The sequence below is a fragment of the Urocampus carinirostris genome, chromosome 5 (assembly GCF_059441175.1).
Source record: "Urocampus carinirostris isolate Australia breed hairy pipefish chromosome 5, RoL_Ucar_1.0, whole genome shotgun sequence".
NCBI classification, from domain to species: domain Eukaryota; kingdom Metazoa; phylum Chordata; class Actinopteri; order Syngnathiformes; family Syngnathidae; genus Urocampus; species Urocampus carinirostris.
Genome location: NC_142353.1, coordinates 11344969 through 11357762, shown reverse-complemented (window position 1 = coordinate 11357762; position 12794 = coordinate 11344969). Strand labels below are relative to the sequence as shown.

General features: G+C 37.6%; 1 protein-coding gene and 1 non-coding gene across 4 annotated transcripts; one reads left to right on the top strand and one right to left on the bottom strand.

Moving 5' to 3' along the window:
- Positions 1–338: 338 nt before the first annotated feature.
- Positions 339–10659, bottom strand: LOC148365216 (STAM-binding protein-like A). Of its 3 annotated transcripts, none has more exons than XM_088335708.1 (10): positions 10470–10659; positions 9429–9647; positions 9276–9351; positions 9110–9205; positions 6679–7045; positions 6451–6578; positions 5330–5467; positions 2423–2535; positions 2244–2343; positions 339–938 (listed from the first exon to the last, which is right to left on the bottom strand). In XM_088335708.1, exons 2-10 carry the CDS (start codon positions 9629–9631, stop codon positions 882–884), a joined length of 1278 nt encoding a protein of 425 aa, XP_088191834.1. In that variant the 5' UTR covers positions 9632–9647; positions 10470–10659; the 3' UTR covers positions 339–881. The 3 variants fall into 3 exon arrangements, with proteins under 3 accessions (XP_088191834.1, XP_088191833.1, XP_088191835.1); XM_088335707.1 differs by having other exon boundaries at positions 9429–9666; positions 10470–10655; XM_088335709.1 differs by having other exon boundaries at positions 6451–6575; positions 9429–9666; positions 10470–10654.
- Positions 10660–12601: 1942 nt separating this feature from the next.
- trnap-ugg (transfer RNA proline (anticodon UGG)) lies at positions 12602–12673 on the top strand. The gene has a single exon. It is a non-coding gene; the product is annotated as a tRNA-Pro (tRNA).
- Positions 12674–12794: the final 121 nt, after the last annotated feature.

Sequence of the window (12794 nt, the reverse complement as noted above, 5' to 3'; positions counted from 1 at the left end):
CTGCGTTAATAATAATAATGGCTTCTGTGCTAGTTCCAATACGAATTTACAATAATTTCTTTTAAATGTCACCAATCTCAATTTTGATATATTATGTGTGCTGTTTAATCAGCATTATACTATGAATGTCTTGATTTTCAGGAGACGGAAACCTGTCAATTGATTAACTAGCACATGCTAACTCCAGTACGTCCATCCATCCATCAATAATCTGCACAGATTATCCTCAGTAGGGTCGCGGGGTGCTGGAACCCTTCCCAGTTATCTTCAGGCAGTGGCCAGAAACAGATTCATGTCGTAACTCAGGAGGTGAACTATAATTCCTGAAAGTAAACGCATCAAACTCATGTAGTTTATTTCCTCTTGGCATTATATCTACAAAAGACTTGCATATGCACACACGGGAAGATACAATTCTTCACGATGACCTCAACACAAGGGTGGCAAACTAACTATTGAGGCAAAAACCTGGAGCAGGGAGGTTAGTGGAGTTATACATTCACGCTTTCTGAAGCAAGGACACACAAGGAACACAAGTTTCTTCCAACTCCCTTTAAAATTTTTTGAGATGTGTCATAGGATTGCACCTGAGTTCCAACCAATGTAATCCACGTTGTCGGCCGTGGCACTTAAAACAGGAGGGTGAAAACTTGTAGAACAACCCACAAATTCAGGACAAAGACAACAGAGTGAAAAATAAGTGCGGTAGTGACAATGTTGTTCTTATTTTGCTTGTTCCCTCAGAGAACATTTGTAGTCCGCAGAACGATATGAATGCACGTCCTGAAAACAAGTTAAAACACTCTTGTGTGATAAAACAGTCTTTGAGTCTTTGTGGTCGGAAAAACAGGATGGACAGCAGGAAAAAAACGATCCTGAAATCATCGCAAATCCATCACAGAAACAGAGTCGTTGGAGATGGTGATGTGACCAGCGTGCTGTTTAAAAAACAAAACAAAAATATATCACAAATCAATGAGTGTGTAATATTCTACCACTAAGGGTCGTTGTAGATTAGAATGTAGCAAAAATGTGAATATTTTAAAAATACACACTACAGGAGCCTGAAAAATACCACTTGACAAGCCTACTTCCATATTTTTTGCATTGAAGCGAGCGACATGACAAAATAGCTGCTGTTAATCCCCACAAGCAACAACAAATGATCAAAGTGCTGGATAAACAGACGCAAATGGTAAGAGCCTATTGCTGGAGTTGGTGAGAGTCAGTGTATAAGGCTGTTGCCAATATGACATGTCGTCTATCGTATGTCTATGTGACATACGATTAGGGGAAACCGGGTACAGTTGTAACACGGGGGCAATTGTAACAGTCTAAGTTTGACCAATTGGAAGAGTGTTTTATTGATGCCACAGATATAGGATACTCATCTTTCCATTTTGACCTCATGCAAGACGTTTAAAGACTGAGAGACATTGTTTCAATTTTTGGGTAAGATTTCCAACTTTTTCTTTCTCACAGTTTTTTATTTCATGTCAAATCTGCGAAAGATTGACACATGTCTGGCACATGGCTGTAATGTCCACATTCTTGCCTTCAATCGTATGTGGTTTTTTTTTCATGCTGGCTACCAATAACATTGAGAAAATGTTAGTTTAACGGTGGCTGATGGGTACGGGGACAGTTGTAAAACATCCCAAAATGATGTATAGTCTGTATGGACAAATGCAAGGGCAAATAAAAAAAGATAAGACAAGTTTGTACAGTGTTTTGAATGCAAGCAATTAGCCTATGAAGGCTGCACCCCAAGCACTGGCTTATACTTTTGCCACAACTGCTTGGCAGACTATGATTAGCAATGCTGTCCATACAAATGATAGATATGACACAAGCACTTTGTTCTATTCCATACTCTTCTTGTCATATACTTATATTAAATTAAGGGTTCTTTAAATATTGGACAATCTGAAGCTTATTTGTAATAATAATTCACTCTCTTACAACTGTCTACTTGCATACATGCACTGGGTATTTTTGTAACACTGTATCTCTCTGATTGTCAAAGGCTTTTGGAGCTACTTTGCACTCTACCATTGATGTCTACTAGTAAAAGTAACTATATAATACACACTGGGGCTTTAAATTATTTTTAAAAAACTCAGCAACTTACAGGTTTCTTAATAGGAGGATTAACAACTTTATCCTATCAGTAATGGTCACCTTGTTTTTTGGTTAATTTGAAATTCACTCTCCATTTATTTCATTTATACAAGTGAACTTACTGTAAATAGAGGGGGGTCTTTGCTGTGAGGGTGAAAGCCCTTCTGCCTACACGAGGAGATCTCATTGGTCCCTCGATCAGTCAGTTTGAAATAGCCGATCCTGGTAGAAGAGACAGTCATTTTAAGATTTTTGTTGACATCAATTATTTTTTTTATTATTGATAACTGGCAAGACTTACTCATTGAACTTTGGCGAGCAGACAATCGCAATTGCCTCAGGCAGCATCATTTGGTACGAACAATGCGTGTGGAGATCCACGCTAGAGAGGAATGCTGTCTGGGTTGGATGAGTCTAAAAATAAAATCACGGAGAGGGGGGACTTTGAATACAGGATAAATATTTTAAATGATAATAATGATACACAATCATATAAATGGTAAATGGTCTGCATTTATATAGCACTTTTCAAGTCAATGAAGACCTCCCAAAGCGCTTTACACTTACCCATTCACACACACACACTCACACACTAATAGGGAGTCAGCCATGCAAGGCACCTACCTGCTTATTGGGGACATTTGGGATCAAATATAAATGTAAAATATATTAGAAATACTAAAAAAATTCAAATGTGCGTTAAATACAAAAACACTAACAGAAAATATATACAGTATAGGAAAATAAATTACAAAACAAATAAAATACAGTAATGAAATTAATATAAAAATAAACAACTTAAATATATACAATTATATAATTATTGTTTTTAAATTGCATATGAAACACCTAAGCATTTTTGATGATAATGAAATCGCTCAAAACATGTTTGATGCATAACCCTTTTTATTTATAGATTTTCGCCTCCCTTTTAAATGTTTAAAATTATTTCATACATTTTTATTCAAAGGGAGAGTATTATTTAGCACCCCTTAGTGATACAGCAAACCCTATTCATAAAGTCTAAAACAATATTGATTTAAACAATAAGCAAAAATACATGAACTATCATCTAAACAAGCACTATTAGAAAATGTATCTGTAGGTCGACACATTTCCTTTTATTTTACCTAATGTGAGCCTCGCCGAGAAGAAGCTGACAAATTATTCATTCATCTTGCTGCTACGGGTAGCCCAAAAAACAAAAAAAACAAATAGCTTGTGAAAGCCTTGGCAAAAAAATGCAAAAAATGGTTTGGTTTAGTCCCTTGAGTCTCCATTGTTTAAATTCTTCCTTGTGCTTTTATTAGATGTTTTACGTTGTACTAAATAATATAAGGACATCTAGTGGTAGAATAATACACACTGTCCCTTTAATCAATACAATATTTCTTATAAAGATACACCATTGTATTGAATAAATCTAAAAAAGATTACAAATGTAGATAAAAATGATATGAAAATAATAACAAAGTAGTTACAAATTTTAAAAATGGAGTCATAAAATGAAAGGGACAGTGCGTAATATTGTGTGCCTCCTAGTGGTACATTTAGTGGATAAAAAACAACAACATTTATTTAATACCTAAAATATCATACCAATGTTAATATTAAAAAAAAAAAATCATAGGCGGAAAAATATGTATTTCTTTTACATGGTGAAATCCATACCTAGTAGTCGCTGCCACTTTTGACTGGCATCGAGCTGCTACGCAGTGATCATTTAGCACTGGTTTTCCTTCCTATTAGACGACAGTGCCCTCTAGTGGTCAAATATTACACAATGGAGCTTTCAATGAAAATATGCAACATCCAAATAGGGAACATTGATATATATTCTACTCTAAACTTGCATATAAAAACAAAAACATTTTAGTGATATATTTTTTAATAGTTTTAATTTGGTTGAATCAAATTCACATTTATTAATCCAGAGAAACAGAATGACATGAAATGACATGACGTCAGGCGTCATCTAATTTCAAATGTTTGGACTTCCTCCAACATATTTGCCTAGCACCGAGGTTGGCAACCCGTGGCACAGGAGCCACATGCGGCTCTTTGCACTGCGGAGTGGCTCCCTGGCTCTTTTAAAAAAAATGTTTACAAATTGAAAAAATAGACAAAGGAGGTCAATACATTTTACTTTTAAGATGGTTTCAGTAGGAGGACAACATAACACAAACGAACGTTTTCCAAAGCTGTAAGAATGTGTAGAGTAAATATTACATTTCAACTGCGGGTGTTACCACGTAACTATGAGACAAGTGGGAAATCCTTCGCTTGTTTTCCTCTTTCCAGTCACAATGCTATCATAAGTGCTTATTTAGTAACAAAGTAACTGTTTCTATTAAGTTATTTCTGATCTTTGTCAATATATATTTTTATTTACTCTTGGGGATACTATTTATGTGTTGTGTCCAGGCTTGCGAATGGCTGCTTTAAGTATCAAAAGAGAAAGACAAGAGGATGCTGCTGTGTTTTACCAATGCACGAACTTGTTTGACATTTGCGCAGAAATCAAACTTAAAGTGCATGCATGTGAGTTTATTTACTTTTCCTTATCAAAGGGCTGCTTTTTTATTTTTACAAATGCATACTATGTTTTATAGCACTCTTTTTGATGCACATAGGGGTACGTTATGCAGTTTCTGTTTTGTTTTCCGTTTTCCGAATCCTGAAAATGACAACAATAATAGGAATTCTTTAATTTCATCAAAGAAATGAAAAGTACTGTAGTCCGTGAATATTGTATTGACATTCAACTTGAGGAGGTATCCTAGAATAGCATTGTCACATGGTCGTTCTCCAAATGATGCGCTTCATTAAACTTAAGTCATTTTGATAGTAGGCTAATATAGCTAATATAGATTACAAGACTTATATAAAGCTTTTAATTTTTTGCAGATCCAGACAATTGTAGTTTTTTGGTCCATTACAGCTCTTTCAACATTTTGTGTTGCTGAACCCTGGCTTACAGTCATTATTTTTTTCCACTGGGCCTTTACTGGGAAAAAGGGTTTAAATTACAGTGATTCATGTTTGGTTATGAATATGATTCATCATTGCAGGAATGTAGTAGTAAGAAGTAGCGTAGTTGGGCTGTTACACTCACTCAACAAAAAAGGCTAACCTTAATATCAGCCCAACAGGTTTTTCAAGTTTGCATGACTGCACAGAAATGTTTCTGGTTCAGACTTGGACTCACATGGATCCAGCCCAAAGTGATGAGATCATATTGATCCTGTATGAGGAAGAGCTCTTCTTCGTTCTCCGTGTCGCAATAGTCGGGGCCTCCGCACTGCTTGGGGATGATTACGTGCGTCACCGTGAATGTGTTTCTAGTCTGGAAATGTGAAAAATAAATAAATACCCCAGGACACAGCCTTCCAACCATACAACGTTTTTGCTTAACGATGTGGTAAAGGATGTTTTTTTGGCCCCTTTGTAGCATTTTCACCACTATAAAGCATCAAAAAAGAATTTTGCGTGCCCAAAATCTTCTTAAATTTACATTTTTCAGAGTTTGAATGATCTCTTTGATGCCTGTCTGCTATTGGTCAACGTCACATAAAATGCAAGTCTGCTATTGGTTTGTGTCAAAGCATCGTGAAGATGCTGATAGGCTATTGGTCCACAAAGCTTTTCGTCTTGTTCAGTTAAGAATCTTGTGTCTTTTGTACAGACATTTGAGTCGGCGAATACAATACTGTATATCTTTGTACTGTATTTACTAAGGGTCCAAGGCTTGCAGGGATGCTTGAGGGCAAAGTAAAAACATGATAACAATGGAGCAAAAAAAAAAGTGATTATCAGATAATACAAAGAAGGCGCACAAATTGCTTCCCTCGCCAAGTTTTTTTTTGAATATTCTGTCGGCAAGGATGTCATCTCGAGGTATGATTCACCTTTGGGGGCTTTTATGAAGGTGTGACGCTACTTCGTGAATTTTCACTTCCCTTGGGGGGGTTCTGGTCCCCATTAACCATAATAACCTAGGGGTCGCTGTATATTTATGTTTAATGTTATTTAACCATATTTACATATATTACACAGAAGTGATACTGTACTGACTATAATTACTTTGTTATTTTAGTGTTTTTATCTGGGGTAGCGGACCCTATGGTATTGGATAATTACCATAAGTTTTGTATCCCCCGCAGTAAGGCAATCTCACTTTGCGACCCCCACCTCAGGTGTACTGTAATTGGGATAGCCATTTCCTGCTACAAACTTTAAAATATAATTTGGAAAAACTACAAAAGTAAGTAACAAACGATTAAGATGTAAAACTAACCGAATCTTTTCAATATAGTGGAGCTTCCTTACAAGTTTCCCGCAAAGGATGCCGCAGGTTTCGACGGCCCTGCTGGTGTTGGCCTCGGCTAGCCTCAGGAAACTTCGGCACAGTTCAGACGGCACCAGCAGTTGGCGGAGGGCATCCACAGTCAAATCTGCTGACATTAAAACGGAAATGATTCAGACTTTTTTTGAAAATTGTGGCCCTAATGCTCTATTGTATCTGCAAACTTTGTCAAACCATGCCCACAAACTTACTGTTGTTTCCAGGGCTGGCGAGCGATCCAGGCTTAAGGGTACGGTCGAAGGTGGGTGGGGCCGTAGATGGAAGAGGGCGGTTGCCAGATGGGCCCAAGGGGCTTTGTGGCAGGATGGGTGAGACGACAGGCGGGCCCTGAATGCCCGGGATGAGCGGCATTTCTGGGGGAGGCGCGGATGGCTGTCCGAACTCCAGGAGGACTCGTTGGCGCTCTCGCTCCAGGTCCTGTCGCCGGATCATCTCCTCAAAGGCACTGAACTGTTCCTGCTCCTGCTGCCGCCGCTGCATCTCCGCCACACGTTCCCGTTCAGCGTCCAAAGCCTGCTGACGGGACTGCTGCAGAGCCAGCGCTTCGTCCTCGGCTTTCTGGAAGTCCGGGTGTCAGATTTTAAGTTCTTTGCATGTCTTAGATAGATAGATAGATAGATAGATAGATAGATACTTTATTCATCCCCGAAGGGAAATTCACTTTTCCAGCAGCATCCCTAAGCTGAGAACAATCGAAAATAACTGAGAACAATCGAAAATAACACGGGAGCTGCTGGCTTGTGGACCATATTAACATCATATTTAATGTCTCTTTGATATCGCATTTGACAATGAACTGGAGGAATCTGTGTGTTTGACTGTATGTACAATTTGTTGTTCACTTTGTGTTAGACTCACAGTACCAGGACAGATACAGGTATTAAGTCAACCACCAGATTCTAATTGGTACCTTTTTTTACATAAAACAGTAAAACCCGGGATACGACGTGAAACAGTTGTAAGGGGGGAACACATGTGAAATTGCCGTATAGCAATTAGGATTTTATTTTTGAGAGCCACACCAAAAATTTTAAGACAAAATTCAACAAAATCACTAAACCTGCTCTCCTTACAAAAGCTAATTTTTCAGGACATTTTATTTCACCATGTGATCTTTGATAATTTGATAAAATCTATGAAATAATAATGCCAGAGCCTGTGTCCCACATCAATATGAATATACCTCTTAAAATTTGTCTCTTTCCCGCTGTTACTTAAGAGTGTTGAGGCTCCTTTTGACTGTCATTTTAGTCCTAAATAATGGTTTCAAAACAAGGTGCAAGCAATGTTTTTTTGTAAAAATTGCACAAAATGCTGCAAAAGAGGATACCAACATATTAACCTTCAGTGCAGACGACGCTGGGCAGGCTCACTTGATAAAATTGCTCTAGGTACATTGCTAGAGCTTCTGGGTGTTTAAAATTTGTTCAGTTGCTTTTCATCATAAAGTGTCTCAACAGTGAACATAAATTGTTTAATGAGCTTCCATATAAAGCATTGCATAGCGATTTACAGACAAAACGGGGTCTGTAAAAGAGCCATGAATGGCTCTTGAGCCGTAGGTTCTCCATCCCTGCCGTATAGCAAGGGATAGAAACGTATGCTAATTAGCTAATGTTCTCAGATCCCCATTACCCAAAGTAAAAGCATCCAAATAACAAAAAAGTAGATCATAAGTAATACTTATGGGTAATACACATGAATACGATTAAATACTATAATAGATAAACGTATAAAGTAAAAAGGACATTCTTTTTCCCTTGACCGTGAGGTGACTTGAGCTGGTCAAGTGAATTGAATCATCTTTATTGACATTGATATCAACGTTGTGAAATATTTATCTATCTATCTATCTGAAACATTGGAGTTAGTAAGTGAATGCAGAGTGGGGACGAGACGGATTTATATTAAAAAACGGTTCTAAAAGTTCCACCTGCAAGAATTGTCATGCTCTTAATAGATTTCCTTGCTTTAATCACTCCATTCTTTACTAATGGTACTGTTCATCGTTTGGTTGGCGACTTTTTTTTATATTTATTGATAAATTGAAGGTTTCATTTCCATGCTTATGATGTTTTTACTTCTCTTTTTAGCATCATTGCAAGCCTTGAGACCCACAGCAAACAAATACAGTACAAAAAATACAGTACTGTATTGGCAACTTGCAAAGTCTATTAAGCACACAAGATTAAGCACTCAATTGAGAGAGGGGCATTATGGGAGGTAGTTCAGCCAACAGCATATCAGTAATTTTATGATGCCATGACGCGTACCGAATGGTAGATCAGCATTCTATATGACATTGACTAATAGCAGACACGCATTTTAGAGACATTACTTGTCATACCCACGGACACCTAAAAGTTTGAAAGTTTTAGGGCACGCAAAATGTTTTTAATATGGTATAGTGGGGAAAATGCCATAAAGAGGGGATGAAAAAAAAACATCTTTAACAGTGTTAAGTGAAAATGTCATAAGGAATGGTAACCCTATCAATATATTGAATGTTCTGTATTGTAAATCACATTCTGTCCATAACACATGCAACGTTGCAAGCATCTACGTCACCACAACTACACGATTTCCCCTTTTTGTGCGCGTTGACAGTTAAATCATGTTTACCTTCTTTACGCAATATTGATTGTAGTCATGTTCAAATCTCTTTAGCAGTGCTTTCTTGAGGATTTCAGCCTGAGGAAATGCCACATCCTTCAATTTCTGCAGGATAGAATGGGTTGTAAAACAGCATAAACATTTAAAAACGGATCAAAGGTGGTTTTGCACCTACCTTTTGTGTGTCTTTTTTTTCTGGAATATTGACTGTTTTATAATCCAAATGTCTGGGAAGCTTTTCCACAAAGAGCCTATACGTGGAGATGGGGAGGAAACAAGATGCTCACGTTATAAGGAAAACTCCATCTCCTGGGTAAGTATGCCTTACGTGATGTATTTATTGTAGAGGACAAAGGCGTGCTCAATGTTGCCCTCCTCAGCGTAGATGTTGGCCATGCGGATCATCTCCATTCCAGAACGAAAGTAGCGGCGCAGGGGCACCTCGTCATTGATGTCCACCCAGCTCCCCTTCTTGGTAAGGATGCGCACTCGCTCCTCAGGCGCCAGACTGACGTCACTGTGGTCTGCCATGGTCCCACCTGAAACACTGGAGATGTGCACTGGGGCTACAAAAATAGATCTGATTATTATCCATGCCTTTGTTTTAAGAAAAACAAATGTGAAAAGGCACAGAAGGCAATAAAGATTCACAGTGAACCCTTGGTTATTATTGGGTTAACGTTCCATAAGGCAGCTGTGATAGGGAAAATATGTGAAGTAAAAACCTTCATTTTATTTTTTTCAATTTTAATGAACTTAAATATTCTTTTACACACTGAAAGCAGAGAACAAATACTTTTTGTAAAGCCCAGGCACTTGCTTCATTAATAAAAGTATTGTACACTACACTTGTTAACAGATATTGATTTTTTATCAATACCTACTCTCTAAGGAACTGTTTAGCCAATCAAAATGAAGAACACAGTGCATGATGAAAAGCCGCGGGGCTGTGAAAGTTTAACCGCGTTTAAGCGAGGGGTTGCTGTCCAACGAGAGTGAAAACGGAGGTATTAATTTCCTTTAAATGCTGTAAAATTTGAGCTTTTTAAAACCGATACAATCGAAAATGAATGACACTTTTCCACTTCTAGTGTGTTCAAATAACCCCAATAAGTTTTAGTTAGTTGCCATTTTTGTGTGAAACAAGGACTGTTGGATATCTAAAACACAATTTAACAATATGAAAACATCAATAAAGTCATAAACAGAATCTCTATTAAATATGGCTACTTTTGTCCAAGTTAAATATTTGCATGCCAATGAATCGATGCCACGTTAGCTGCATGTAGCTAACTTGGCTATTTTTCGACATTAACTGTAAACAAAAATGAACAAAACAACCACATAGGGGATTTGTTGTCATCCTTACCTGGACACGGTGTAAATTTGAGATCTTACATATATCTGGAACGAATCAGGATTCGATTCTGTGCAGGAAAATGTGATTATTTGAGGAAATTGCCTCAACTGGACAACCGAAACACTTCCGCAATCACAACAACTTCCGGATGACGAATCGTCATGTGATAATTTGGGTGGACCTGATTGGCTGACTTGGAAACGTTTGCTGTTTATTTCTTGTTTGCTTAATAGTACAACAATCCAGAGAGATCTATCTACCTATATACCGAAGTCATATACCCCTAGTAGGAGGTGGGTTGAGTCAAAATCACACTCACTTTCAGCAAAGATCCATTCCCCTTTGCTCTTCCCAACCCGACACCGAACATTAAGCCCACAGCACAACAAGGGGTGAGTTGCTTTTCCATGCAACCCACCAATCAGCAGAGAAGCCCGACAGCATACACTGGTTTACCCCCTCCGCATCAGATGCGTCGCTATCGGTCATACTTAACTATCTTTCGCCATCGAAATCCATCCCTTGCACACACTCTTGCATCCACTTAATTAACCGGCCGAATGATGATGATGAACTACATTATTTCTGTGGCCACAATCGTAACTTAAAACAATTGTATCAAATATGAGGAGGAACCAAGAAATTATCGTCGAATGACCTATCATCAATATTCTGTATTTAAGTAAAATGAATGACTTAGTAATTACACTTTTGCAATCACATCAACTTCTGGATGAAGAATTGTCACGTGATAAAAGGACTAAATCTGATTGGCTGATGTGGCGGTGCGGTCCATGCCCAGTTTTTAATTTTTTTTTTTCGATTCAGTGGTACAAGTTCGCTTTTTGTCGTAATAGAGTGGGATTTACATTAAAAATTAAAATAGTAAAACAAAACAAAAATGTGAACAATGCGGCGTCTGAAAAACTCCACTTCCTTGTAATGGTTCAGTCCATTTGATTCCCAGCACTGCACTTGCCCCCATTTAAGTCTTTGTTGTGAGAAATCTGTATGATCTGTCTAAGTAGGTCAAAGAGGTGATGTCAAGGGTAAGACATACCTGTCAACCTGTACGTTTTTGCCGTACAAAGTAAGTTTATTATGCATTTTCAGACGTGTACGACGTACAAGAAAATCTGTATGAAAAAACGCAAATTTGTCAATTATGGGTATCATCCAGTATACACCGACTATCACGAAACGGCAAATTAAGTCAAACGAGTTCGCCTGCGGTAGCCTCTATCTCTGTATCGTTTTTTCGTTGCAAACGAAGCGAGTGGTATGATGCTACTGTGCGCATGCGTCTGCCGCCTGGGGATTTCCCATCATGCATCATTCCGGAAAAAAAATATGGTGTAAGATTATTTTGTATTTTTGTAAGGGAAAATACGACAGTTTGTAAGGGCATGGAGCCGTGGAAGTTGACAGGTATGGTAAGAGGAGTCCTGAATAATGTTGTTGGCTCTCTTGCAGTATCACATGATGGCAAGTCCTCCAGACTGGGTAGAGAGCAGCTCATGATTTTCTGGGCTGTGTTGACAACTCCGTAAGTTGCTCCTACCATATGATACCAACATGTTCCAAACTATGGAAGCCTATGAGTGCCATAATTCAATGAATTGAATGAACATTCAATTATTTCCAACAACCTTCAAAAGAATATTAAATTGATAGAAACAGACTTGAAATTGACATTTTATTGACTAAAACGGCCTTTTAAAATCAAACACCTTTATCAAAAGCTAATTACACATTCATCATAGTTGAATTTGAAATTGTTTTTTTTTATTGTAGAGCAGCCTTTAATTCATAATAATATAAGTTGATTTAATTGCCATGATTCTATTTTTAAAAAACATATATATTTTTCACAATTTACGTTTTTATTTCAAAACGTATTGAGATGAAAAGGTTGCTGTTCTAAAAATTTAAAACTATGTAAAATACACTCAGGATGAAATGTTAATGTAAATTTTTGGTAATTCCAAAAGCCAATTTGTCATTTGAATTAATTTGAATGTTTCGATGCGGCTTTAATTAAATGTAAATTCTATGGTTATAACAATTGCACCACAGGGCTTCATCTGCAATCTGCATTATTGTCCTATGTACTAATTGGTAATACATCGTTAATCTTGCGTGGCTCGTTGGTCTAGGGGTATGATTCTCGCTTTGGGTGCGAGAGGTCCCGGGTTCAAATCCCGGACGAGCCCACCCTTTTTCCCGCCTTCATGTTTGATATTTGGTTTATAAACACGAGAAGTGGATTCTTTTCGTATATACTATAAGATCAAAATTATATGACAACCATTTTCTTGGTTTAATGGTCAATAA